This window comes from Manacus candei, unplaced genomic scaffold, assembly GCF_025592945.1.
Source record: "Manacus candei isolate 608988 ecotype Guabito, Panama unplaced genomic scaffold, ASM2559294v1 h1tg000002l, whole genome shotgun sequence".
Lineage (NCBI taxonomy): Eukaryota > Metazoa > Chordata > Aves > Passeriformes > Pipridae > Manacus > Manacus candei.
In genome coordinates, this window is record NW_026138050.1 from 1,115,880 (window position 1) to 1,143,138 (window position 27,259).

Here is a 27,259-nt window from a genome sequence, read left to right on the forward strand (position 1 = left end):
CCCCACCCCCCACCTCTCGGGCACTGGGCAGCCCCGGGGGCCCCACTGGGGTCCACAGCCCATTCCCATGCTCTGGTGACACCGGGGTGGCCCTGAGGATGTGATGGGGGTGCTGTGCATGACCAGGGCCCAGAGCAGTGGGGTGGTGGGTGCCAGCCCAGCCTCAGGGAGGATGCCACCGCCAGGAGCAGCAAGTAGGTCAGCTCCTGGCCTGCTTCCCAGGCGTGAGCCTTGGGGCCGGGCGCTGCAAGAGCAGAGCAGGGTAAGCGCCAGGGCCTTTCCCCGCCCCACTGCCAGGCTCAGCGCCCGACAAGGGCACCACTGCCATCTGTGCTCGTGGCCGTGCTGCCGGGGCCAGGCTGGGGGAAGTGGGTCAGTGGGGAGTGGGCTCTCTGGCACTGTCACCCTCCATGGGACACCCCTGTGCCTGCCCTGCCCACCACCTTCAGCCCTGTGGGGTCTCATCATCCTCAGGGAGCTGGGTGTAGGCTCGAGGCCATGCTGCCAGGTGGAGGGCATGTGGACTTGGGACCCTGACTCCACCCTGGTCCCCAGGTTCTCGGCCCTGCACCATGCGGCGCTCAACGGCAACACGGAGCTCATCTCGCTGCTGCTGGAGGCACAGGCTGCCGTGGACATCAAGGACAACAAAGGTGAGTCCCCGGGTGTCCTGGCAATGCCCCCCCAACCCGTGCCCCTCTGTGGGCTCTGCCCTGGTGTGTTGCCACACTGAGGGGCTCACGGTGTGCCCCTCCTGCCCCTGCAGGCATGCGGCCCCTGCACTATGCGGCCTGGCAGGGCAAGAAGGAGCCCATGAAAATGGTGCTGAAGGCAGGTTCCTCCGTGAACATCCCATCGGATGAGGGCCAGATCCCCCTGCACCTGGCGGCACAGCACGGGCACTACGACGTGGTACAGCAGGGCACGGGGGTGGCAGGGGGGAGATGGTGCCACCCCTGTCCCCTGCCCTCACCGAGTCGGGGTCTCGCTCCTCTGCAGTCGGAGATGCTCCTGCAGCACCAGTCCAACCCCTGCATCATGGACAACTCGGGGAAGACGCCCTTGGACCTGGCGTGCGAATTTGGCAGGGTCGGGGTAAGTCCTTGAAGGGCTGGGACCCCCCAGAGGAGGACTGGAACAGGACGGAGCACAGCAAGGTCCCTGGGGGTGCTAAACAGCCGAGGGGGAAGCACAGGGCAGCCCCAGAGGTGGCCAGCACTGGGGACCTACGGTGCCACCACTGCAGGGGATCTCCTGCCACTGGCGAGAGGGCAGGGGGGGCCGGGGGCATCGGGAGGGCCAGGGGGCCACCCACAGCCCCGGGGGGCGGCCGAGCCGCCCTTGCAGCCCTGCTCCGTCTGTGTTTGCTGAGCCAGGTGGTCCAACTGCTCCTGAACAGCAACATGTGCGCGGCGCTGCTGGAGCCCAAACCGGGGGACACCACCGACCCCAACGGCACCAGCCCCCTGCACCTCGCCGCCAAGAACGGCCACATCGACATCATCCGGTGGGTGCTGTGGGTGGAGGGGCAGCGCCGGTGCCCCCCTGTGCCCTGCTGACCCCCTGCCCCCTGCAGGCTCCTGCTGCAGGCTGGCATCGACATCAACCGGCAGACCAAGGCAGGCACGGCGCTGCACGAGGCTGCTCTCTGCGGCAAGACGGACGTGGTGCGGCTGCTGCTGGATGTAAGGACCCCCCGGCACCCCCAGACACCCCCTACCCAGCCAGGGACTGCAGGAAGAAGGCGACCCTGCAACTGGGGGCTCAGAGCAGCTTGTGCAACTTCACCAGGGAGTGGGGATGAGGGTCCTGGAAGGGATACACCAAGGCAGTGAAGGTCCTGGGGCGGGGGGACACCAAGGCAGTGAGCTGTGCCCTTCAGCTGCTGGTCTCCTGGTGGACCACGGGGTCCAAGGGGGTGGCAGGACAGGGGCAGCCTCCTCCCAATCCCTCTCGGTGCCGTTGCAGAGCGGGATCAACGCCCACGTCAGGAACACCTACAACCAGACAGCTCTGGATATCGTCAACCAGTTCACCACCAGCCAGGCCAGCAAGGAGATCAAGCAGATGCTGCGGGGTAGGGGGTTGGGGGGCACATGAAGGCCGTGCTGGTGTGGGGGGCGCTGGGCTGGGGGTGCCAATCCCTGCGGGGTGGGCAGGGGGTGATGCTCCCGCTCTGTCCCGCAGACGCCTCCGCCGCTCTGCAGGTCCGGGCCGTCAAGGACTATTGCAACAATTACGACCTGACCAGCCTCAACGTGAAGGCCGGGGACGTCATCACCGTGAGTGCGGCGGGGGGGGCCGGGACACCCCGGGGTTGGCGCCAGCCCCTGACCCGGCCCCTGCCCGCAGGTGCTGGAGCAGCACGCGGACGGGCGCTGGAAGGGCTGCATCCACGACAACCGCACCGGCAACGACCGCGTGGGATACTTCCCCTCCAGCCTCGTCGAGGCCATAAGCAAACGAACAGGCAAATAATTCCCCCCACCTGCCCCCAGCCCCGGGGAGCCCCGTGTTGGTCTGGTGGGGACTGGGGTGTTTGGGGGGTGCAGCAGTGCCAACAAACCCAGGCGATGCCCCGCTGTGCATGTGGGGTCTGTGTCCCTGCCATGTGCATGGGGACGGTGCCTTTGAGTGTGCAGGGTCAATGTCCCTGTTGTGCAGGTGGGGCCAGTGCCCACCTGGTGCCTGTGGGCGTCGGTGCTGGCAGCCCCAGGGTGTTCATGGGGCAGCCCCAGGCTGCCCTCAGGGGGAGGTATTACTTGTGGTGCTGGGAGCTTGGTGCATGAGGAGACTGGGGGCATCACTGTGGTTTTGGGGGGCCAGTGCAGCAGTGGGGTCACAGAACCTGGTGCTTGGGGTCTGCACAGGGGGCTGGGCACCAGTGCCAGGGACCTAATGCTGCTCCATGGAGACCTTCTCCCCAACCAGGGGCCATCCCAGGAGTCGGACCCTGCTCCTCTGCTCAGTGCTGCCTGTTCCTGTCCCCATTCCATCCCCATCCCTTTAGGCTCCTGGTGGGGTGCATGGCCCCCTTGGGATGGCCCATGGCTGTGCCCATTGCCAGGAGCATCGTAGCAGGCTTTGAAAGGCCCTATATCAACCATCTCATCCCCTCTCGGGCGTGTGGACCTTGGGGGCAGCCACGTTGTGGGGACACAGGCAGGAAATGGTGGCACTTGAACAAGATCTCAAGGGAATGGTGGCATGAGTACCCACTGGCTGCCGGGCACTCCACACCAGCTGTGGAGGTGCCGGGCACTGGACAGGCAGGGACAGAGCCACCCTCCTGGTGTGGGTCACGTGCCGGTGCCATGGCATGTGGTCCGTGGCTCCTGGAATGCGATCTGGGCTGCAGTCCATGGCTCCTGGGCTGTGGTCCGTGGCTCTTGGGCTGTGGCTGACCCCCCAGCAGCGTTAGCCAGGCTGTGGGGTTCCATTGCCACCCCATTGGCTGCAGGGCTGGCAGAGCTGGGAGCGAGTGCTGAGCCAGGGCTCAGCCAGCTGGGCATGGGGGTGCCAGCACTGCAACCTCTGGCCCAGCCGTGCCTGCAGCCCTGCTCCCCCGAGATGCCTCCATGGGGAACAGGACCCCCACGAGCCCCCACACTGCCCCATGCGTGGGGCTGTCCCAGTGTCTGTGTTGAATCCACGGGATGTGCCCGTACCCTGCACCGGGCTGGGCGTGTGCTGAGCTCCTGCTGCTGCTCCTCGGCTCGGCTCTGGATCGGTTGGATCTCAGTTCTGGCTTCTCCACGTCCCTTTGGTTGCTTTTTTGATTTGCTGCTTTTTTTCCCCCTTTCTTTTATTTTCTTTTCTTTCCTTTTTTTTTTTTTCCTGGCGGCACTGAGCGTGTCTCTATTATTTTGATTCTTTTCATTTTGTCTCTTGTTATGTTTTATTATCAGGTTCATGGGAGACTGTAACAATCCCCCAACACTTCCAAAAGATCCCGCTCCCGGCTTACGGGGCTGCTGTGCTAAACGGTGACGCCTCGTCCCATCCGTTCCATTCCCTGCCTCCACCTCCACCTCCACCACCACATTCCCATCAGACTCTTTTCAGTTCCTTTGGCTATCACAGGCTCTCCCCTAGCAGTGCCGACGAGCCGCATTATGGACAAGGTAGTTCACCGCTCGCTTCGTGCTCTCCATGGATTTTTCTTTCTTTTTCTTTGAAGCGTGTGTCGAGTCTTTTCTCTCTGCTCGGCCTCTCCCTCCCGGCCGGGGGGTTTGCACGCGGGTGTGCACAGGCGTGTGCACGTGTGTGCATGCAGCGTGTGCATGCGTGTGCGTGTGCATGGGTGCAGTGGGTGCAGTGGGTGCACACACGTGGCACGCGCATGCCATCGTCCCCCTGCCCTCACGCCCGCGCCAGCGCCGCTGTCACACCTTATGTCCCACAGCTCCGCTGCCGGCACATCCCACCCCCCCGCCCCGGCATCCCCGTGCTCTGCCCATGGCCCCTGCACTCCTGTCGGGGTGCATGGAGACCCCAACCCACACTCCCAGCTCTGTGCCAGGGGCAGGGCTGGCAGCACAGTGCCCAGACGGGAGCCACGGGCACAGGCACCCTCTGCCTGCCTCAGCATCCCTGCAGGGTGTTCGATTCCCAGCTCTGGCTGGGTTGGGACTGCACACTTGGAGTGGGAAGGGGCTGCGGCACTGGGGGGCTTTCCCAGGGAATGCTCCTGGGGCTGGCCCAGCACTGGCAGAGCCCAGCGAAACCCTGGGGACCATCCCTGTGGCACAGGCAGGGGACGGATGCTGTGGATCTACGTGTTGGGAGCGCCCTGGAGCAGGGGGATTGCAGGGGTGCAGCCCCTGCCGTGCCCACAGGGCTGCCCCAGCTGGCTGGGGTCAGGGTCTTTGCATGTTCCCTGGTGGCAGCGGCACAGGAGGTCGTGTTGGGGAGCACTGGGTGACGTGCTCGCAGTGGGGACAGGGCAGCACATCTTCTCCCCGGGGCTTTCTCTCCCTGTGGGGTCACACGGAGCCACACGCCTGCCCAGGCTCCTCTTGGTGTGACCATGGCATGTGCAGCTCAGGGATGTCCCAACCCAGTTTGTTGTGGACGTTTGTTCCCCCTGTTGCTCCTTCAGTGACTTTATCCCCCTGTACCAACCATCCCCTGCTATGCTTGGCGCTGACGGGGTGAGGGCTCTGTGAACAGAACCGGCCTGGGTGGCAGTGGGGTGGCAGGGGGGTGACAGTGTCCCACGGCTGGCAGAGTAGCAATGCCCCGTGGTCAGTGGTGGGGTGGCAATGCCCTGTGGCTAGCAGTGGGCTGGCTAAGCTATGGTGGGGCTGCAGCAGCACTGGCCTCGTAGGGCTGTTGTCCATGTCATCTGGTGCTGTTTTAACCCCTGGGCTCAGAGATGGGTGTGCCTGGTGCGAGTGGGACCTGGCAGAGGTGGGCAGCATAGAGGGTGAGGAGCCATGGCCATGGGTAACCTTCAAACTGTGCCTTGCCAGGAGGATCGGATCCTCTTACCCACTGCTGTGTCCCCTGTGTGTTCCTGGGGTTTACTGCTTGAGTTTGCCCAGCTTCCTTTGCTCCCCGCACCAAGTCATGCCCCCCATCCTGCTCTGTGCAGGGACAACACTGTCATCGTCCCCTGCCCGGGTTCAGCTGCGGCACTGGGACACCCCACCACATGTCCCTGGCTGACAGCAGGGAGGGGATGTCCTGCAGGATGGTATCCCAGGGCTGGTCATTGTCATCCTGTGCCAGCTGCTTGGGAGGGGAGCAGCCAGGGGGACAGCTCTGGTGCCCTTGGGCACGGCCGCAGCCGGGGTCCCCACACCTTGCCTGTGGGGTTCTCCCTGCGTGGAGCAACACCAGGCCCGGGGTGGCGGGTCCTCCGCCCTGTGCCCACCCCAGTGCGAGCCGAGTGCTGAGCCACGCACCTGATGGCCCTCTCTCTGCTCTGCCACCAAGGGTCTCGCGGGGCCGACATGAGCCCGTCCCACCTCTCGCCGTCGCAGGGCGGATCGGCCGCGCCAGCCCCCGCCGAGGAGATCTGGGTGCTGCGGAAACCCTTTGCAGGTACGGCGAGCGCGGCCGGGACCCTCCCTGTCCCCGGGGAGCACATGCCAGGACGTGGCGGGGGCTCTGGTGGGGCATGGCCACACCACAGCGTCCCCTGACCGTGGGGCTCAGCGCCCTGACAGCCCTTCCTCTCTCTGCAGGTGGTGACCGCAGCAGCCTGGGCAGCACGGGCAGCGTGGCCTCTGCCCGCAGCTCGGGGAGCGGGCAGAGTGCGGGCAGCGGGGCACACGCCCTGCACGCCGGCTCCGAAGGCGTCAAGGTAAGGCAAGCCCTGAGGGGGCCGTGCCAGCTGCTGTGGCACTCGGCTCTGGTCCTGGCAGTTTGCTGCCCATGACCTCGGCTGGTATTGATGCCTGAGCGGGTGTTGTGCAGTCCCATCGGTGCCCAGCGGGCCACCAGCCGCGCTGTGGTCACCAGCGTGTTCCCTCCACCTGGCCCCTCACTGCTGCCCGGGCCTGGGCTCAGCCCCCGGCACGACATTCCACAGGTCCACCCGGAGCTGCCGCGCCTCTGCCGCCACTCGCAGGGGCCTCCGCACTGCGCTGCGCTGCCCACGCTGCTGCCGCCGGCACCGCGCACTGCCCCCGGACCCAGCCCCGCACGGCACAGCGCCCACCGCCCGCTGCGCTGCTGCCCCCGGCACGCACCGACGGCACACAGCCCCCTCCCCGCACCGCCTGTGCTCTGCCCCCGGCCTGTCCCGTGCCCGGGCTGTGGCACAGCCCACCTCCCCTGGCATCCCTCCTGCGCCATGCCCACGTGCCCCCGTCCGCACCGCGCTGCCAGCCAGGGGGGCTCTGTTTCGTGGGCACGGAGGACCCCGCAGCCTGCACCAGCAGCCTGGGCTGGGCATGTGCCAGGCTGGATTTGGGGTGCTGTGGTGCTGCGGTGCCGTGGGCTCCTGCTGCCGGGAAAGCACCATCTGCTGCTCCCGCGGCTCCATCTCTCCCCGCTGCAGCCGAAATCTGCCGCAACCCTCCCTTGCCCACCCTTGCCCGGGCTGGCGGCACCCGCAGCACCCACGGCACCCACGGCACCCGCGCCCCCCGCGCCCCCGGCCCCCGCCGCCGCCTCACTCCTGCCTTGCTCTCCCCCCTTCCCGGGGTGTTTTTCAGCTGCTGGCAACGGTCCTTTCCCAGAAGGCTTCTGCGCAAGAGTCTGCCGTGGGCGATGGGCCGGCCAAGGCGCAGGACATCCCCGCAGGTGCGTGCTGCGGCCGCCCGGCTGCCGGAGCAGGAGGAGCCCTGGCCGTGCCGTGGATCCAGGGATTTGTCTTTTTTTTTATTGCCACGGCACCCATCGCCAGAAGAAAAACGTGTGGGTAAAAAATGACTCTGTCGCCTTTCGGCTGCTGCCAGGCCTTCTCCTGCCTCGGTTAGTGGGGGCCCGTGGGGGGCGGGGGGCGGCGTGGGCGGGCAGGGGGGGCACCGCTGCTCCCCGGCCCCTTCCCTTCCCTGGCCCCCCGCCAGCCCCGCCGGAGCCCGAGCCGGGGTCCCCCCCGCCACCGCCGTCTGGGGGGCTGCGGGGAGCATGGCCACGGCGCGGGGGTGGCCACGGCGCAGGGGTGGCACATGCCTGGGGAGGGGGATGCACACGTGGGGGTGTGCGCGGGGGGATGTGTGAGCTGTGGAGAGGGACAGGCAGCAGGGAGAGGAACCCGGGGAGGGGGATGCGCACTCGGAGAGGGGATGCACACATGGAGGGGGGTGCACAGGCAGGGAGGGGGGTGCAGACGTTGCCAGGGAGGGGGAAAAACATGCTGGATCGATGGAGACACAAGTGGGATGCAGACGTGAGGGAGATGCACATGGCAGAGGGATGCACATGGGAGGAGGATGCCCACGCGAGTGGGAGGCAGATGCCCGAAGGATGCACACACAAGGAGGATGTACGAACACACACTCAAACACACACCACACACACACACACACACACACACACTCACACACAGAGCAGGGGGATGCACACACACACACACACACTCACACTCACACACACACACACGGAGGATGCAGTCACTGGTGGGGGGAAGGGTCTGCTCTTGCTCATCCCGATCAGAAATATGAGGCAGAAATGTCGGGGCAGCCCCCATCACCCCCAGCTGGAGGGTGGTACCATGAGGTGCCTGTGTGGGTGTCCTGAGTGGTGAGTAGCTCGTGCCAGCCTGCCTGGTTGGTGACGTGGCTGGAGGAGCAGGGCCGGAGGGTTTTGGGCAGTGGGACCCCTCTGGCCGCTGCCTGGGGGAGAGGGGCAGCCAGGAACACCTGCTCTGAAGGAGAGGTCTGGCTGGGACCTGCTGCCCAGGGCTGGATGGAGGGCACAGCAGCCCCTCGACCGGGCTGGGGGCTCACCCACCCATCCCAGAGGAGCAGACCTCCTGTCCAGGGCACCCCAGGGTGCTCCGGGCTGCTGTGCCGGGGCAGGTGTCGCTCTCCTGTGCCTGCCCTGGCCCTGCCAGGCTGGGGGCTGTGCCATGACATCCCACCCGGAGCGGGGGCTCGGCTCCCCCCTCCGCGTGGCCGGGCCCCAGGGGTGGGAGCCCCCCCGCTGACCGCTGCCCCTCCGGCAGGTTCGTCGCGGTCGCAGAGCGTGGCCAGCTCCCCGTACGCCCCCCAGCCCCCTGCCGAGCCCCAGCTGAAGAAAATGGAGCCACCGTCAGAGGGGAAGGTGAGTGGGAAGCACTGGGGTGCTGTGGGGAGCACGTGGTGGGGACACGGGCAGGGCTGATGGGTCCCTGTCCCCGGAGCTGCCTCGATCCACCTGTCCCTCTCACCCCAGAGCTCGGAGGCCGTGTACCAGTGGCTCTGCAAGTTCCAGCTGCAGCTCTACGCGCCCAACTTCATCAACGCCGGCTACGACATCACCACCATCAGCCGGATGACGCCGGAGGTGAGGCCGCAGGGCCGTGGGAGGGAGGCAGGGCTGGATCAGGGCGGCACTGACCCCCCTCTCTGCCCCAGGACCTCACGGCCATCGGCGTCACCAAGCCGGGGCACAGGAAGAAGATCGCGTCCGAGATCAACAACCTCAGCATCCCCGAGTGGCTGCCGGAGTACAAACCGGTGAGGGCTGCGTGGGGCCGTGGGGCTGAAGCCACATCCAGGACAATTAATCCCCTCCAGGGAGGGGGTGGCACAGGGGGATGAGGGTGGGAGCTGGCTCACTGCTGCCGGATGATGCACACATCCTGGAGCTGCTCATGTCCCTCCCCACAGCTCTGCAGGGACTGTCAGGCTGGTGCCAGCTGTCACCACGTGGATGTGACACTGTGGTGTCTCCTGACACCCCTCCTGCCCCATCATCTGCGCGCAGTGAGGGGCTCCCCATGGGAATGGGGCTGGACACAGCAAGGGGCTTCCCATGGGAACAGGGCTGGGCATGGCCCTGGGTGCTTGTGGGGCACAGGGACAGCACGGGGACAAGGGAAGTGCCCTGGAGCTGTTGTACCCCCACAAGATCGGATCTCCTGTGTGCCTCAGGTGCTGGGGTGCCAGGGGTGCCGGGGCCAGACCCTGGTGCCAGCTGGTGCTGAGCCATGCCCTGTGCCCCACCCCAGGCCAACCTGGCGCTGTGGCTCTCCATGATTGGCCTGTCCCAGTACTACAAGGTGCTGGTGGAGAACGGCTATGAGAACATCGACTTCATCACCGACATCACCTGGGAGGACCTGCAGGAGATTGGCATCACCAAGCTGGGTAAGGCTCTGTGCACAGCACTGGCTGCGGTGGCCTTGGCGGTGACACTGATGCCCCGTGCCACCCCCAGGCCACCAGAAGAAGCTGATGCTGGCGGTGAAGAAGCTGGCGGAGCTGCAGCGTGCCGAGCTGGGCAAGTACGAGCCGGGCACGCTGAAGAGGAAGGCGTCGGGGCCGTGCCCAGAGGTGCTGGCCATTGAGTCCCCCCCACCGGAGCCACCCGAGTGCCAGTCACCCAAGATGACCACCTTCCAGGACAGCGAGCTCAGCAGCGAGCTGCAGGTGGCCATGACGGGCGAAGCCCCCGAGGAGCCCCCTGAGAAGGCGGTGAACCCCGCGGCCCCCGGTTACCGCTCGCCGCCGGGCCTGGGTGGCCGTGCCAGGCTGATGAGCAGCTCCCAGGAGCTGCTGGGAGACGGCCCGCGGGGTCCTCCTGCCGCTGCCATCTCCAAGAGCCAGGAATACCTGGCGGAGGGAGCCGGTGAGGGCCCCCCTGCGCCACCCAAGGAGGGGCGCCCGCCCCGGCACGGCCACCCCGTGAAGCGTGCCAGCGTGCCACCGGTGCCCGGCAAACCCCGGCAGCCCTTCCCACCCTCCACTGGGCAGCTGACGCCGCCACAGACCCCCGGCAAGGCACGGCCCCCCTCTCCACAAGGGCCAGCTGTGCCCCACGCCACCGCCAAGGTGAAGCCCACCCCGCAGCTGCTGCCGCCCGGCGAGCGCCCCGCGTCGCCCCGCTCCCTGCCCCAGTCACCCACCCACCGCGGCTTCGCCTACGTCCTGCCGCAGCCCGCCGAGGGCGAGGGGGCATCCCCGGGGGTGCCCGTCCTGCCCGTCTCAGTGCCGGTGCTGTGCCTGCCTCCGGCGGGCGAGGGCGAGGAGGAACCGGGGAGGCCGAAGAAGCGGGCACACAGCCTGAACCGCTACGCCGCCTCCGACAGCGAGCAGGAGCGGGACGAGCTGCTGGTGCCGGACGCGGGGCCCTACGCCACCGTCCAGCGGCGCGTGGGCCGCAGCCACTCGGTGCGGGCAGCCGCCGGCGGCGACAAGAACGTCAACCGCAGCCAGTCCTTCGCCGTCCGCCCCAAGAAGAAGGGACCCCCACCACCCCCTCCCAAGCGCTCCAGCTCCGCCATCTCCAGTGCTGGCATGGCCGAGGACTTCCCCAAGGAGGGTGAGGGCGAGGCGGCCGTCGGACCCCCGAGCGCTGAGGGGGAGAGCCGGCGGGAGCAGCGGCGGGCCAGCGACCTGGGCGGCAGCGTGGACACGGGCAGCGCCGGCAGCGTGCGCAGCATCGCGGCCATGCTGGAGATGTCCTCCATCGGCGGCGGGGCCCGCGCGCTGGCCCTGCAGAAGCCGCACGTGGCCGGTGGGCCTGGGCCGGCCAAGGCACCCGACGGCTACTACCTGCAGCCGGGACCCCCCCCGGGCAGCCCGGACCGTGCCCGTGTGGCCACCGTCCTGGCCACCGTCAAGCACAAGGAGGCCATCGGGCTGGACGGGGAGGTGGTGAACCGGCGCCGGACCATCAGCGGCCCTGTCACCGGGCTGGTGGCAGCCGCCCGCCGCGAGCGCGCCGACAGCGTGCGGTCGGAGGCGGGTGCCGACAGTCCCGGCGAGCGGCTGCGGGTGGAGCGTGGCGGTTCCCCCGACGGCATCCCCTTTGCCGAGGAGGGCACCCTCACCATCAAGCAGCGGCCACGGCCCCTGGGGCCGGCCCGGGGGGAGGCGGGCGAGGGGCTGTCCCCAGCCCACCGCCATGGGGAGCTGGCCAAGGTGGAGGCCAGTGCCACTCTCAAGCGGCGGATCCGGGCCAGGCAGAGCCAGCAGGACGGCGTCCGCTTCGTCCTCACCGAGTCCGACACCGTCAAGCGCCGGCCCAAGGCCAAGGACAAGGAGCCGGCGCTGGAGCCGGCCACGCTCGCCGTGTACCAGAACGGCACCGGCACCGTGAAGCGGCGGCCGGCCTCCGAGCTGAGCGGGGCTGAGCCGCCCCCGACCCCACCGCCCACTGCCCGCCCCGACGGCCCCGACTACATCCCACCGCCTGCCGAGCCCAAGAAGCCCTTCAAGCCACCGGTGTCCCCCAAGCCTGTGCTGACGCAGCCACCTCAGAAGGTGCCTGGGCCACCAGTGCCCATCCCCAAAAAGGTGCCCATCCCAAGCCCTGGCAGCCCAGGTAGGTGCCCCACCAGATCCCTGGGACAGGCTCTCCCCGGGACAGAGGCCGGGGGTCCCAGCTGGCCCTGCCGCCCTCCTGCCTCTCTCTCTTTTCTCCGCAGAGGTGAAGCGGGTCCATGGCACGCCGCCCCCAGTGTCCCCCAAGCCCACGCCGCCTCCCACGGCGCCCAAGCCCCCCAAGCCCCACGCCGCCATCCAGTCGGTGAGCGCCAGCTCCACGCCGGCCCCGTCACCCGCCCGGCAGCTGGGCCCCGCGGGCACCAAGCCCTCCAGCACCCCGCCCTCGCTCTGCTCCAGCCCTGCCAAGCCCCTCTCGCCTGGCACGCAGCCCCAGCAGGTGCCGGTGAAGCCGCCGCGCTCCACCATCGCCAGCCCCTCTGTGGACAGCACCGGCCCCGAGCTGGCGCAGCAGAAGCTGGAGGAGACGAGCGCGTCCCTGGCTGCTGCGCTGCAGGCTGTGGAGGAGAAGATCAAGCAGGAGGACAGTCAAGCAGAGTAAGGGGGTGCAGGGGGTGGTTGTTCCACGGGGAGGGTGCGGGACCGTGCAGTGCCACTGAGCACCAGAGGCCACAAGCACTGCAGGCAGGGATTGGGATGTGGCCACGTGGTGGGGGTGGGATGGTGCCAGGAGGGATTCTGGGGGACACTGGTGGAGCATCAGGGGACCTTGGCTGGAGCTGCATTGGGGAAGTGACACTGGGGGACACGTGGTGGAGCAGCATGGGCAGCGAGACCTGGGCATGTGGGTGCACTGGGGACATTGGCACAGAGCACTGTGTAGCAGCCCTGGGGTCTGTATGAGCAGTGACACTGAGGACAGTGCCGAGCACGGCAGGGGGGCAGGAGGGCTGTGGCACAGGGTGGTGGGGGCTGTGTGGTGTCCTCATCCCTGCATAGCCCTGACCCGTCCCGGTCACTCCCCAGCTCGGCCGTGGAGTCAAAGAGCACCGTGAGCATCCTGGACGACATTGGCAGCATGTTCGACGACCTGGCGGACCAGCTGGATGCCATGCTGGAGTGAGGGGCGCCAGGGCCCCGCGAACCTCAGGGCTTACGTGGGCACAAGGGCACAACGATCCACGACCCCCCGGCCCCGCCGCCCTCCCCCCGTCCCCTTTGTACAGCCGTCCCCTCCCGGACATCCCGTCCCTCGGGGTTTGCACAAAGAAGAAGATACCTCAGGATTGTGCTCACAGACTCGGCGCCGGCTCCGGCAGGACTCCCTTTTGCAGAAGCAAAAAAAAACAAAAAACAAAAACAAAACCCAACAGAAGAAACAAAGCAACACGTCCGGACCGAACCGCTGCCGGGGCTCTGGGAGGCTCTGGGGGGCTCCCGACCTCCCCGTCTGGTGGCCGCCCGTGCCCTGCCAGCCCTGGCGCCGCGGGTCACCGCGACCCGAATGTAGCACAAGCCCTGCCCGGCGGCCCCGGCAGTGGCTCCGCCAGCCACGTGGCACCGATGGCGTTTGCAAGTGGCGGGGCCGGGTGGGCAAATGCACTTGGGTTTCTTTGCTCCGTTTTTAATTTTTATTTTTTAGACTTTGTTTTCTTTCTCGGTTGGGGTTGGCGGGGGCGGCCAGGGCAGCTCCGGGCTGGCGGCTCCCCGGGGGCAGCGGGACGTGCCCCTGCCCGGCCCCTCCCCGCCCGGGGACAGGACGGTGATAAGCTATAAAAGAAGTATTAATTTATTGGAGGGGAAAAAAAATAATAATAATAAAAAAAAAAGATATAAAGCAGATTTCCCCCACCCCCAAAATAATAAAAAGAAATAAACTTTAACAAATATATATTTAAAAGATTTTAAAATATTAGCAATTATATATAAAGCAGTTTAAAAGAAATCAAGAGAAAACTGGATTTTAGCTTGAGAAAAACTATTAGATTATACTAAGCTGTGTGTCTTGTGGCAAACTCATTCTACGAGTAGCACAATATTTACCTTTTCTCTGGGTGGAAGGTACGTGCGAGCGGTTCTGGTCGGGTTTTCCGTTGGGATTCAGTGTCGCGTCTTTCTTTTTTCCACCGTTACGAACTCAAAGGATGTGCCTTGTTTTATGGAGGTTTTTGTTAATTCTTACACTGGAGGTGTTTCATTTCTTTTGGAGTGTCTTCAGGGTTTGGTTTAGGTTTCTCCTGGTTCCTTTTGCTGTCGGTATTTGTCTGGGGTGTGTGTGGTGTGCGTGGGTGTGCACGCGGGGTGCGTGTGCTCGCGTGCGTCCTCCGGGATGCGCCGCTGTATATTCCTGTATAAACTGGAGTTGGAGTCTGGTTCAGTCGCTTGAGTCCTGATGAATGCATTTTTTGCTTGTGGTTTCCAAACAAAAGTGTTGCTGTTCCTTTCTTTTCTTGAGACGTAGAGTGGTCTCTCCCCTCTTCTCTCTCCCCCCATCCCTCTCCCCACTTCCCTCTCTCCCCGTCTCTCCCGTTGTGGTCGCTGATCCAGATGTGTTTGGCACAACTTTGAAATTTCTTTTAAAAAAACAAAAAAATCAAAAACAAACAAACAAAAAAGACTTTAAAAATAATTAAAAAAAAAAAATAAATCACCCGCCTGAAAATATCTGTTGAAAAGAAAAAAAAATATGTATCTTAAAAAAAAAAAATCCATAAAGTTCTACATGATGGATATATACATATATATATTTTTTATGATTAAGTTATGGACTCTGTATTGTATCCCATCTGTCCAGCTCTGCATCTTGGTGCTGCTCCCTGCTCTTCTGTGCTTAGATTTCACCTCTACTCGTCCTTATTCTTCCTATTCTGAATAGTAGATGGCTCGTGGTGCTGTGAAGACGTTTGCTCCTATACCAAGTCTGGCAACAAATATTTAAAGAAAAATAAAAAAAATAAAACCCCTGCCAGGCTGCCACCACTGTTTGTGTCCCCAAAGCATCCCGAGTCCTCGTGGCGTAGTCGTGTCATGCTGGGTGTTCAGTGTCATGGGGGGGTTTGTGCTGCACGGTCGGGGGCACCCTTGGGTGCCTCTGTGGGGTGCTGGGGCCTGGCTGGCTGGGAGCTGCTGTCCCCAGTCAGGTGCCTGGTCCCTGCATCCCAGTTTTCACTCCACAGGGCCAGTGCTGGTCCCTGCAATAACTCACGCTGGGCAGGAACAACTCTTTCTGCTTTTATTGTCAATGAAGAAATAATCAAATCTATATTACAATCTTAAAAACAGTAGAAAATGTGAGTAAAAATGCAACGGAGGCTTTTTGTCTTTAATGTGGAGACCATAATTACAGGGTGATGAACAATGGGCTTGTGGAACTTGATTTGAGAACTAGCTGTGGCATAAAAATCGTACCTGGCTACTCAAGGAAATACCTCTTCCCAGATGGATCGGCCCCGGTGCCTTGGCAGTAAAATTAAATACTAGAGACAGAAAGGGGTCGGGTGCCCACCCAGGGCAGGGCCTAATGCTCAGTCCTACCATGGCCAGGGGAGCAGCCTCCCAGTGTCACCACTGGGACACGCTGATCCATCCAGTCCCATCACTGGCCAAGGGCTGTGCTCGCCCAGCCTGGAGCCCTGGGGCCCAGAGTCACCCCAGCCCCGGCCCCAGGGGTGTCCCCAGCTGGAGGGACACAGGCAGAGGAAGGCACTGGATATGCTTCCTCTGCTTTTCCAATCATCTAGGGCAGATCTGGGGGAACATCTGGAGCATCCATGGGGCAGACCCATCGGGAGAGCCGCCAGCCGGGATCCCTGCGGGGGGGCCGGCCCAGGGGCAGCAGCAGGCAGTGGTTGGTGCAGGAGGAGCTGCAGCAGTCATTTCGGAGGATGTGGTCACCCACAGGCCGATGGAGGGGAGAGTTTTTGGTCTTTCAGTGTGCAGGACTAGTGTGAAGCTCTCACTAGCACGTCCAGACCTGTGGAGACAAAGGAACCCACGGCAGTGACTCCTGAGCAGCTCTGGGGGCTTCTCTTCATCCTCCCACAGCACCTCCCTTTGGGCTGCCACCATCCACAACACCCTGGCCAGGAGTGGGGTCTCCTACCTGTTGAGAACTACCCCCTTGTGTCACAGAACCACACAACCATTTAGGTTGGAAAAGACCTCCCAGCCCATGGAGTCCCCCCTGTGCCCAATCCCCATCTTGTCCCCCAGCCCAGAGCACTGAGTGCCATGTCCCGTTGTTCCTTGGACACCTCCAGGGCTGGGGACTCCACCACCTCCCTGGACAGCCCATTCCAGTGTTTAACAACCCTTTTCAGTGAAGAAATTCTTCCTGATGTCCAATTTGAACCTCCTCTGGCACAGCTTCTTGTCCTGTCACTTGTTGCCTGGGAGAAAAGGCTGATCCCCACCTTGCTACAACCTCCCGTCAGTTTGTCTGAAGACAATTCCTAACTCATTTAATGCCCCAGTTCCAGCACTGGAAGAGCACAAACCATGCTAGAGCAGGCTGGGGTGACCCACCTTTACAGTGCTGTCCACAGCGCCGGAGAAGAGGCGGCCACGGGACACGGCGAGGGCGGTGACGCTGCCCTGGTGCCGCAGCAGCGTCTGGGTGCAGATCATGTTGTCCATGCTCCACACCTGCGGGGACACGGCAGGCGTGAGCCACAGCCCGGGAAGGGGATCTCACGTCACAGGCCCCGAGGCAGGTGCCACACCGAGGGATGGGGATCCCCATCCCCCTTCCCTCGAGGTCCCCCGTGTTGTCCCAGCCCCGCACACGTACCCTGAGCGACCGGTCGTAGGACGCGCTGAAGACTTTGGTTTGATCTGGTGTGGAGATGACAGCGAGGGCATAGACCGTCCCCACGTGCCCTGTCAGCGTGCGGACCTGCTCCTTTGTTTCTATATCCCAGACCTGCGGGGGAAGAGCTGGGCTCGGAGCTGTGCTGGGATGAGGCCACCGCCCTCTCCTCCGAGAGGTGTTTCCACCTCCACACACACTCCAAGGTGGGTGCTGTGCCCCCACGCTCCACGTGTGCCAGGGGGGACAGGCAGGGCCAGGTGCCCATCTCCACACCCCTCTCCCCCAGCCTCACTGCCAGGAATGCATCCCAGCCCGTCCCTTACGTGGATGAGGTTCTCGTAGGTGCCGCACACGATGTGGTGGTTGGTCACGGCGATGGAGTACACGCTGCCCCCGGACGTCTGCAGCACGTGGACACACTCCAGGTTGCGGATGTCCCAGATCTGATGGAGACACCGGAGCAAAGGCAGGATGAGACCCGTGCAGGAACCCCTCTCCAGGGGCGAGATCCCTTGCAGCCATTCTGCCACGCACTGAGTCAGCCTGGCTCCATGTGTGCCCAGATCACACCTTCAAGGACAAATCTATCCAGCTGGGAATGTTCAGTACTGATGATGAGCAAAGCCCTGCTGTCTTAATTGGCTGCCCAGCTTTGAACATCCAGGCTGAAAATGTTGTGGAGACTGCTCACCCCGTGTGTGTGACTACACACACACATGCACACATGACCCACTCCTTGATAGCACTACAACCTGATGCAGACAAATTAACAGGGATTTATTAGCACTGAGGAGGGCAACTTGCAGTTCTGTGTCCCCCAGATGCTGAGGTGAAGTATTCATCAAAACCTGAGCCAGCACAGAGCGTGGAGGGCACTGGGAACCCTCACAGATTTATGGTAACTCTGCAGCCAGCCAGTGACCTTGCCTGTTATCAGCAGGAGTGGGAGCACAGATAAGGCTGCAGCAGCCGCAGAGGCAGCACGAGGCGCCAGGGCCGAGGCCCCAGTTTATCCCAGTGAGCCTCCCCAGCAGCCCCCAAGGCCCAGCCTGCAGAGATGCAATCAGCACAGGAGAATCCCGTGTGTCAGCAGTCATCTCACATCCCAGCAGCTGCCTCTGGTCCTGCTCCACAGGGGAGCAGAGCACAGGGGGGCACAGGGAGAGCCGCTGGGTCCCACCAGTGCCAGGGTCCCACCTTGATGGTCTGGTAGGATCCACTGTAGAGATAGTTCTGGGAAGCCACCAGCGCTCGCACCCAGTGATTGAGACCTGTCAGCTCCTTCTTCAGCTTGAGCTCAGTACCTACAATATCCCAGACCTGTGGAAAGCACAGACAATACACAGAGACATGGAGGAGAATCCCAGTGGGGCTGGGCAGAACATGGCCGGTGCTCCCCACCCATGCCCACCCCGCAAGAGGCCCTCACAGCTTCTGTGGGGATCCTTGTGCCAGCTCTGCTGCCTGCTGGGAATGGCCTGAACCCACTGACTTGCAGATAAAACACAATAACTGCTGAGTCAGCACGTTCCCTGAGGGAGCCAGCCTGGACACTGCATTACTGCTGGCAGAGACCCTTCCCTAGCACAGCCACGGGCTTGAAAACCTAAACCACAGCTGCAGTAAGGAACTGCCCTGAGCTTCCACTCCCAGCCTGTCTCCACAGAGCTCCATTCTCAGTCTCTGGCGTGCAGGGACTGACAGATCTCACTCTCCCTACTCTGAGCAGCACTCCTGGCCTGCTCAGCTCAGCTGGCAGGAAGTGGCTGGGGATGGCAAACCCAAAAGGCCCCATATTCTCCTTCTGCTCAGTCTGGCTGCTCCCCCAGCCCTGAGCTCTCTCCAGAGCCGAACCAGTCCAGGCCCTGGTTAAAGAAAAGAGCACACATCCTCTTACAGATGGACGGGCCCATAAGCTGTCTCACCAGGAGCTGGAAGCAGAACCATGGGAATCCAGCCAAGGCTTTAAAGGGTAGCTTGCAAAGCTGTTCTCTGATTTCTGCATGTTTTAGGTAGAGAATGCAGACTCAAGATCCATTGGAGGCGGTTTCAAAACAGGCAGCCTGAATCCCCAGCCAATTCTGGAGCCCAGACATGATTCCCAATAGTCTTAGCAGGTCTGTTGGGGGTCCAAGGACACACACACTTGGGACTTGCCAGGATACTCCACCTGCAGCCTCAGGTTTACAGAGTTGGAAGAAATAAAGTGCTTTTGCAGCCAAGTCCCAGAACACCTTTGACTTGAGTGCAGAGTATGGGCTAAACCTTTGCAGTACTGGCTTCTCTGTGGCTCAGGAGAGCGCAGCAACAAGGTCACCTACAGACCAAAATGCCACTTTCTTCCTGTTTGGACACTTCTGTCTGACAGTTTGTACCCTTGGTCCCACACCAGCCCCAGAGGAGCCCCCTGAGCTGTACCTTGATGGCTTTGAGGGAGCCACTGAAGAGCATGTTGTGTGAGGAGACCAAAGTGCAAACAGGATTGTCGTGTGCTCGGATCGTGTTCACCTTCTGCAGGTTTTGAATATCCCAGACCTGCAAAGGAGAATCACAGAATCACAGAAGGGTTCAGATGGGAAAAGCCCTCTAAGATCATCGAGGCCAACTGTTCCCCCAGCACTGCCAAACCCACTAAGCAAGAGCACCCATGAGGGGCAGGGCAAGTCCTTCGTGCTGAGGCCCTTCTTGACATGCAGGTAGGACAGGGCACTCGTCTGAGCCACTGTCCTGGCTGATCAGGATCAACCACCCTGTCCCAGCTCACAGCACCAGCCTCCTGCTCCCCCCACAGGAGCAGGGACTGGGAAATCCAGCCTGCAGGAAACCCCCCAATCCAACCCATGAGTGACTTGGCTGAGGCAGTGGGTACAGCACACACAGGTTATCAGTCCCACACCACTGGCAGCTGAAGAGCCTTCCAGAGGAAGGTCCCTGCTCCTGAGTAGCCTGTGGCTCTCCCATCCCGGCTGCAGAGCGGGGTCAGGGTACTCACAATGATGGTGCAGTCAGCAGAGCCACTGTACAGCTTGTTCCTGGAATGTCACCAGAAGACAAAGGGGGGTCAGAGGAGGACAGCGCCATGTGCAGGCTCCCAGCTTGTCCCCAGGCACCGTCTGGGCCAGGAGCTGCAGTCCCACAGCCTCACTGGGACAAGACTTCACGCACCCACCCCGAGAGCGGGGTTCCTGGCTCATGGGAGGCCAGGCTGGACTGGCCCTTGGAGCAGGAGGCCAAGCACCCTGCTGGTGACCAGGGACAAAGCCAGGACACAGGGGACACCACAAAGATGCCGCTTTGTCCATTTTTAAAAAGCAGAGGCAAGATGTGCCTCTGATGCACAATTTTGGTCTGTGCAGGGCAGAGGATGGGAACTGTCAGGCCATGCTCAGGAGCCCCCATGCTCTCCCCCGCTCTCCCCAGGGGCAGATGTCCCTCTCCACTCACCCCTGGATGCAAAGAGCCAGTACAATTCCATCATGACCCTCCAAGGTCTTTTGGCACTTGTATGTGGTACAGGTATCCCACACCTAACAGGAAACACGAGGCAGGAGTTGGGAGCGGGCAGGATGTCAGCAGCGGAAGGAGGAAACAGGCTGTCTGTCACCTGGGCACTGCCTGCCGAGTCCTGGGCACGGATACACTTGTCTGGGAAAGGAAATCTACTGCAAAGGGTCAGGCTGAAGTCAGTGAGACCCAGGACAGCAGCAGGTATCAGCCCTCTGCAGCTCTGTCCTCCTCGGCCCAGGCCAACACAACAAACCAAACCAGAGGAGCAGCTCTCAGGCTCCTGCTTCAGCAATTCTCACCCTGTCCTGGGGCTCCAATGGCACAGCACAGCCTCCTCTGCCACTGCAAAGTTTTCCCCCTGAGCACACTCTGCTCTCTCAAGAGGGAATGTTGTGCCTGGAGCAGCCAGGACAGGGGAGTTTCTTTCCCTAAAGTACAGCAATATCCGTTTTCTTCCACGTGGCTCTAAAACCAAGAAAACTAAACCAAAGCTCTGCTCCTGGCAGGATTAGTCGTAGCAGCCCGTGGGGGTCCCCAGCCCAGCCAGCAGCCACCACAGTGACATTGGGAAGGGCTGTTTAAGCTGCACCAGAGCAGTGCTGTCAGTTTGAGTTACTGCAAACAGGACAAAGGAAAACAAACATGCCATAAAATGGGAAAAGGACACTTTGGATCAGGGACAAATGTTTTGTTCTAAGATGACTTTTTATAACAAAGGAAAATAAAATCAGAAGCTGAAATAGGTTTGAATACCCTAAACACCACATAAAGCAAATCCAGCAGCAGCAGGAATGAGATTCTAATCTGAGCTTTGCAAAAATAACTCTTGACTCTCAATTTCACTATCAAGTAATGTTTCCTCCCAGAGAATTTTGCCCAACTATAATCACAAAGAATCATTTAAGATTCTTTGGGAGAAAGTTTAAGAAGTGACATTCCCCCCCCCAAACTGAACTCAGCTTCTGTCCCACGTGACAGTGCAGAAGGTGCACGGAACAGACAAGCTCTTACCTTAATGGTTTTGTCTGAGGAGCCACTGAAGAGCAAGTCTCCTATGGAGTACACACACAAACACCACACAGGGCCCTGGTGGCCCACAAAGGTCCCTTTGCACTTGAAGATCTGCTGAGGATCATAGGCTGCAGAAAGGAGAGAGCAGGTGAGAGGTGGGAGGACAGTGCTGTTCCTTTGCACACCTGTAAACACCGCCCAAAAGGGCTCCATGGGCCACCACCCACACCCAGCCCCAGGGGAGGAAGCCCACAGGGATACTCACATCCAAGGATGCCCATGTTGAGCCGAGCATTGATGTGGGAGAGCTCATCCTGAAAAACAGAACAAGCCACGTGAGCTTTCCACAAGCAGGGAGAAGGGTACAGTGTCCCTGGCAAGTGTAAAAGGCCCAGGCTTTGGAGCAGAGGGTTCTTCCCTTGCTGCAGGGCTCCTTTCCTCTGTTAACACATTCCCAGAGCAACAACAGGCCGAGAAAAGGCAGCAGAGCCAGTTCCAGCAGCAGCCCAGATGCAGTGACCAGCACTTGCTCCCCAGGCTGCCTCTGGCTCAAACCTTTCCCCAGACCTCGACTGCAGTACAGGCAAACCAAACCTGGTGTGAGCAGAGCCAGCAAGCAGGGGGGACCCCAGAGCCTCTCCCACTGCAGGACAAGCCTAGCTAGGAGCTGAGCCAGCTAACTCCATGCAATCCCTGCTCCATCCCAGGGCCCCTCCTCACATTCAGCATGGAGGCGTCCCTGCGGAATTCCATCAGGTCCTCGCTCAGCTTGCTCTGGTTCTCGTCCAGAACATCTACAAGAGAAGGACAGGCCCACAGTCACTGCAGAGCCACTGAGGGTATCCCAGGGAACAGGCAGAGGACACCCAACTGCCACCCAACCTCTGAACACGGAGGGAGGACACACTGCTGCTATTGGCTGGGAAAGCAGGAGGGTGTCTGCTCCTCAAATGGAAATTGTACCTGGATGCTAAGAACCAGCAAATCTGGGAGCACGACAGGGCTGGCACAGCAGGGGTGTCCAAGAGCCCTGCTCACTCCACAATAGCTGCACTGTTGGCTATTTGACCTGCTGATTTTTATAGGGGCCTGTGCCCATGGACTGCACAGGAAAAAGTCATAGGAGAAAGGTGGCAGCTGCCTGTAGACATTACTAGGACTTGCCACGTGACCAGTGAGTGCAGGATTAGGTCCAAGGATGTTCTGGCAGCAAAGTCAATGGAACCCCTATTTGTCCCTCTGCAAGGAATATCTGAACCTCCTGAAACCTGCTCAGCACCAGTTTTAAACACGGAATGAGTCCTGTAATGCATCATCCAAACAAAGAGCTTCCCTGTCCCTACAGCTCTGACCAGAGAGTTCGTCCAGAGCAGACTCACCAAACTTCAGCTCCAGGTTCTTCTCCAGCTGGTCGATTTTCTCAGAGAGCTTCCCCAGCATGGAGCGCAGGAAGGCGATCTCCTGGTCCTTCTGGGCCATTGCCACCTGCATCTCATGGAAACGATCGTCTGTCTGCTGCAGGAACTCCTTCAGACCCTCGAACTTGCACGTCTCCAGGTGGGTCTCGTAAGTGTCTTGGTTTCCTATGAATGTACACCTGAAGGGAAGGCAGGCGCTGGCTGGAGCAGGGCTCCCATGGAGACTCCTTGCTCAGCTGGCTCCTCACTGGAGCTCCAAGGCCCGTGCGGCTCCCAAGCTGTCCTGCTCTTCCCACCAGCAGCAGGGCTACTGTGGTTCATTATCCTTCAAAGGATGGATTCAATAATTTTGGATGTCTTTTCCAATCTTAATGACCCCATGATCCTGCTGGGTGCAGGCAACTGCAGGGCAACATGGAGGCCAAGCAGCTCCTGTTCTTCCAGCCAGAGCATTGGCCCCAAAACAGACTGTCAGTCTGGGTAGTTGCAAGGAAAAGCAGATCTCGGGCAAGAGACAGTGTGGTGTCAGTTTATGTGCTCACCAGGAGCACCAAAATCAGTGGAAAAAACTGGAGCTGACCTCAGCAGATGCTGACTTGGGCCTGCAGCATGGCAGGGAGTCAGGGATGCTCTGCCAGGACTTGTCTTACCCTGCCTCTGCCAAGACATGTCTAAGGATCATACAATCACAGAGTTGTTGAGGTTGGAAAAGGCCTCTAAGACCATCGAGTCCAACCATTCCCCCAGCACTGCCAAGCCCATCACTAACCCATGTCCTCAAATGCAACATTGGCTTTTAAGTCTCTCCAGGGATGGTGACTCCACCACTGCCCTGGGTGGTGGGTTGGACAACCCTTTGTGTGAACCCTCCTCCTGCAGTAACCCCAAGCAGGGAAGGCCCAGCCCGAGCTGTCCCCCTGCTCTGGTGACAGTGAACCCTCTGGGGCAGATCAGCACTTCCCTCGCCCTGGTTGGCAAGACACTGCCACGGTGCTCGAATTACTCTTGTAATCCTCCTCCCTTCATGCTCTGACTCTCCTCCAGCTGTTCTTCTGCCTCCTCACACCTCACCCTCCTCCTGGGCTCACACCTGGGCACCAGGACCTGCCTGTTCCCACCAGGAGAGGGGTTCAGGGGCTGCCTCCTGCAAGCCCTGTAACCCTCAGCTCGGCCTCAGGCTGAGCACAGCACTGAGGAGAGCTGCTCGGAGTCCTTAGGGTCACCCCAAGGCTGCAACGACCAAAAAGCAGCTCAGAAGTTACCTCAGGTCACCTTCCCCACTCAAAAGCATCAGGTCCTTACCCGTACTTGGAGTGGGGACACTTGATGTGCTCGCACTCCTTGAGGTGTGCCTCCAGGTTCATTTTGAGCAGAGGAGGGCAGCTGGGGTTGTTGGGGCAGCGCACGGGTCGGTAATCACAGCTGCTCTCATGGTCCCTGCCCACGGAGAGAAGCAAAGGGAGGGAAAATCAGCAATGAGCAAAAATTAATGGAAGTAACACAGGTTGTCAGGAAAGGAGCAAACCAGCCCTGTAAGGCTGTCAGGTCCAAAGCCTCCTGCTCTAAGACTGCAATTCCAGCTTTTAATTCTCATTTGACCAGAAAATTAAGAGTAATAACAAGCCACGTTTACACAGGGCATATCTACTTCTGCAGCTGAAGGGCTGAGCCTTCAAGCACCCACAAACAACAGCTTTCCACAAGCAAGGAAAGCTTGTGGAAATCCCTATCAGTCCAATCCCTATCAGCCAGGTAATAGGGAAAACAGGGAATGCATTTAGGAGGGGGAGGCAGACAGATTTCAGATTCTCAGGATATAACTAGGATAATTCCTCTCACAAAAAGAATCCCAAGGTCTCTGCTTGACCATACCACAGCGTTTCGCCCCAGAAGTGAGGGGGCTGCTCTCACAGTGTCCCTGTCCCAGTGCTGGCACTCAGGTAAGCTGGGAGCAGAGAACAGCATCCTTCCCCTGAGACCAGCCCATGTACCACCATCCCAAGAGTGATTTATCCCCTCAGCCCCCCTGCCCACTCCCACTCCCACTCCCAGCAGTGCTGGCAGGAGCGGCGCGGCCCCGGAGCCGCAGGGCAGCTCAGGTGTGGCAGGCTGGCACAGCCCTTTCCCTGAAGAGGCTGGAACAGGGCACTTACTTCCTGGCACTCAGCTTGATGGTGAAGGGGCACCCTCGGGGGTCCACCTCGAAGGCGGTGGGCTTGCTGCTGGCCGCGGCTCGGCACCCGTACTTGCAGTGGATGAAGAGCTCCCCGATCTGCTCGGCCACCGCGATGTTGTTCACCACCACGGTCAGTTTGGCATTGTCCACGGGGCACTTCTCTGCCAGGGAGGGACGGAAAACACAGTCAGCAAGGATTAAAGACAGTGCAGGAGCATTTCCAGGAGCCTCTGCCTGGAGACTTTATTCTTTTGCCTTCCCTGGCCAAGTCAGCCAAGTCCCAGGTGGGTGGCCGTGGAACGAGCCACGGATATTACACAAGGTCTGTGAGCCACTATCTTTAATTAGTCTTGGGGCTTGGAAAAGTTACAGTTTTTGTTAAACCATGATAATTTGAGCAAGCTACCAATGAAGGATGGCCACACTGGGACAGGCTCCCCAGGGAAGTGGTCATAGCACCAAGCCTGAGTTCAAGGAGCATTTGGACGATGCCCTCAGGCACATGGGGGGATTGCTGAGGTGTCCTGTGCAGGGTCAGGAGCTGGACTCAACGACCCTGATGGGTCTCTTCCAGCTGACCATATTCTATAATTCCAATTCAGACTACCTTGTGCCTGGTGAAGTGTGACTGTTCATAGGCAGAAGCCCCATCCATAACGTCCTCCCTCACGCAGGCCTGGGCTCAGCTCCAGCTCCCAGCAGCACCATGGGCCAGCAATCACAGAATCATTTAGGCTGGAAAAATCCTCCAAGACTAATGACTTCATGCTTTGACCGATGTCCACCTTGTCCCCCAGCCCAGAGCAGTGAGTGCCATGTCCAGTCGTTCCTTGGACACCTCCAGGGGTGGTGACTCCACCACTTCCCTGGGCAGACCCTTCCAAGGCCTGATCACACTTTCCAGCAAGAAATTCTTCCTGATGTCCAACCTGAACCTCTCCTGGCACAGCTTGAGGCCATTTCCTCTTGTCCCATCACTTGTTACCGGGGACAAGAGGCCAACTCACATTTGGCTACGACAGAGGCAGAAACATGAGCTTGGAGGGCAGGAGCAAAGCTGAGCAACTTGGGATTGCAACTGCAAAGCATTTTGCTACAGAACATGTGGGTTGGGACAGATATAGCAAAGCACAGTGAGGGGATTATCATGCAAAGCAGAGGGACCTTCACATGTGGAAGGTGAAAATTGTAAGGCAGAAAGAGCTGCTTTTCTGCAGAACTTGCCCCTCCTGGGCTCATTGTGCTGGTAATGCCAATGGCTTGGCTTTGTGCTGAACAACAACTTGCCAAGAGGGGCACAGGCTTGTGCCAAAAAAAGTCTTTTTTGCAGTGCAGAGTCCAATCCAAGTGGGAGCTGGTTATCCCAGGCCAGCAGCCAGAGGCTTGGGCTCCCTCAGGGTTCTGGAAGAGCTGGGTGAGCTAAAGCAGTTCTGTGGGGCACAACCAGGGGCCAGAGCGCTGGCACTGAGGGGCTGGGGGAGGAGGGGTTGATGGGGCTCTGCCAAACACAGCCCCCCTGTTCCTTAGCCAGGCAGCCACAGAAAGCTTTCTGTCTGAAATCAGTGGGTCAGCTCTGGGCGAGACGTGTATTATCCCGGGATTATCCATGGCATACTCCACGATTTGAGAACATCCTGTGCCCAAGAGCTGGGCCCAGCCCTCTCTCCAGTGCCCAAGCTCCAGTGTGTTCCATGGGAGCTGCACGGCCCCCGAGCCCCAGCCCCTCACCGCTGCAGTGGCAGATCTGACTGACAGCTTGTTTTAAGCCCTTTGAATATTTTTCTGCAGGTTTCTTTTTAAGTGAAAGCAAACAAACCAGAAAATAACAGTGTTTTGGCTGCATCACACAAGAGCAGTTCTGTACTCACCAGATGTTAAGGCACATCTTCTACAAAACGTGTGCTGTGGAGACAGAGAGGAACAGCAGCGTCAGTGTAAAACGAGAGCAGGCTAATTATTCCCTGTGGACAATGATGGGAAAGGTGGAAGATACCCAAGCCTGTGGCTCAGGGGCCTCGGCAGCTGTTCTGCCTGCTTTAGCTCAGCACCACAGGGCAAAGCCCAGCTGCTTGCTCAGGGTGCAGCACAGGTCCTGCTCCTGAGAGTATTAAACTTTGATGTTCTGCCCCGTTCAGGACCAGGCCATGATTGTGGTGACAGCCAAAGCCACGGGCATGTTCTGCTACACTCTGATATTCACAGAATCACAGAATGGTTTGGATTGGGAGGGACCTAAAGATCATCCTGCTCCAACCCCCTGCCATGGGCAGGGACACCTTCCACTAGACCAGGTAGCTCAGGGCTCCGTCCTGCCTACTCTTGAACATGTCCAAGTCCTTCCTACCCTCCACATCTGCATGGGGTTTCCCTACTTCACCTTCCACTTTAGCCCATATTATGCCTCTCACAACCCTGAGAAGTCCTCAAGGGAAGGAGCAAGGGGAAGACTGGCCTCTCCCTGTCTTTGCCCAGTCAACCCATTACACATATGCCCCTGAAACTCTTCTAAGGC

At 60.7% G+C, this 27,259-nt stretch overlaps 2 protein-coding genes across 4 annotated transcripts in view; one reads left to right on the forward strand and one right to left on the reverse strand.

The window, feature by feature from the left end:
• CASKIN1 (CASK interacting protein 1) overlaps window positions 1–14,788 on the forward strand; it is a 30,400-nt gene extending 15,612 nt beyond the window's left edge. The window contains exons 3-20 of the mRNA XM_051798969.1: window positions 556–653; window positions 767–912; window positions 1,000–1,095; window positions 1,377–1,507; window positions 1,577–1,685; window positions 1,969–2,077; window positions 2,188–2,282; window positions 2,353–2,470; window positions 5,941–6,048; window positions 6,192–6,310; window positions 7,167–7,254; window positions 8,621–8,718; window positions 8,830–8,940; window positions 9,012–9,113; window positions 9,608–9,746; window positions 9,817–11,925; window positions 12,029–12,422; window positions 12,852–14,788. Coding sequence (XP_051654929.1) covers window positions 556–653; window positions 767–912; window positions 1,000–1,095; window positions 1,377–1,507; window positions 1,577–1,685; window positions 1,969–2,077; window positions 2,188–2,282; window positions 2,353–2,470; window positions 5,941–6,048; window positions 6,192–6,310; window positions 7,167–7,254; window positions 8,621–8,718; window positions 8,830–8,940; window positions 9,012–9,113; window positions 9,608–9,746; window positions 9,817–11,925; window positions 12,029–12,422; window positions 12,852–12,948 — 4,267 coding nt within the window. The 3' untranslated portion in view covers window positions 12,949–14,788. The remainder of the gene's footprint in view (window positions 1–555; window positions 654–766; window positions 913–999; window positions 1,096–1,376; window positions 1,508–1,576; window positions 1,686–1,968; window positions 2,078–2,187; window positions 2,283–2,352; window positions 2,471–5,940; window positions 6,049–6,191; window positions 6,311–7,166; window positions 7,255–8,620; window positions 8,719–8,829; window positions 8,941–9,011; window positions 9,114–9,607; window positions 9,747–9,816; window positions 11,926–12,028; window positions 12,423–12,851) is intronic.
• Window positions 14,789–15,047: 259 nt separating this feature from the next.
• TRAF7 (TNF receptor associated factor 7) overlaps window positions 15,048–27,259 on the reverse strand; it is a 31,170-nt gene continuing 18,958 nt past the window's right edge. For all 3 annotated transcript variants that reach the window (XM_051800931.1, XM_051801020.1, XM_051801093.1), the window contains 15 exons: window positions 26,616–26,649; window positions 24,725–24,908; window positions 23,874–24,008; window positions 22,533–22,750; window positions 21,874–21,947; window positions 21,419–21,467; window positions 21,154–21,281; window positions 20,080–20,162; window positions 19,628–19,667; window positions 19,054–19,170; window positions 17,833–17,955; window positions 16,959–17,078; window positions 16,615–16,746; window positions 16,350–16,469; window positions 15,048–15,798 (listed from right to left, as the gene is read on the reverse strand). In XM_051800931.1, the coding sequence (XP_051656891.1) occupies window positions 15,784–15,798; window positions 16,350–16,469; window positions 16,615–16,746; window positions 16,959–17,078; window positions 17,833–17,955; window positions 19,054–19,170; window positions 19,628–19,667; window positions 20,080–20,162; window positions 21,154–21,281; window positions 21,419–21,467; window positions 21,874–21,947; window positions 22,533–22,750; window positions 23,874–24,008; window positions 24,725–24,908; window positions 26,616–26,649 (1,572 nt within the window). In that variant the 3' untranslated portion in view covers window positions 15,048–15,783. The remainder of the gene's footprint in view (window positions 15,799–16,349; window positions 16,470–16,614; window positions 16,747–16,958; window positions 17,079–17,832; window positions 17,956–19,053; window positions 19,171–19,627; window positions 19,668–20,079; window positions 20,163–21,153; window positions 21,282–21,418; window positions 21,468–21,873; window positions 21,948–22,532; window positions 22,751–23,873; window positions 24,009–24,724; window positions 24,909–26,615; window positions 26,650–27,259) is intronic.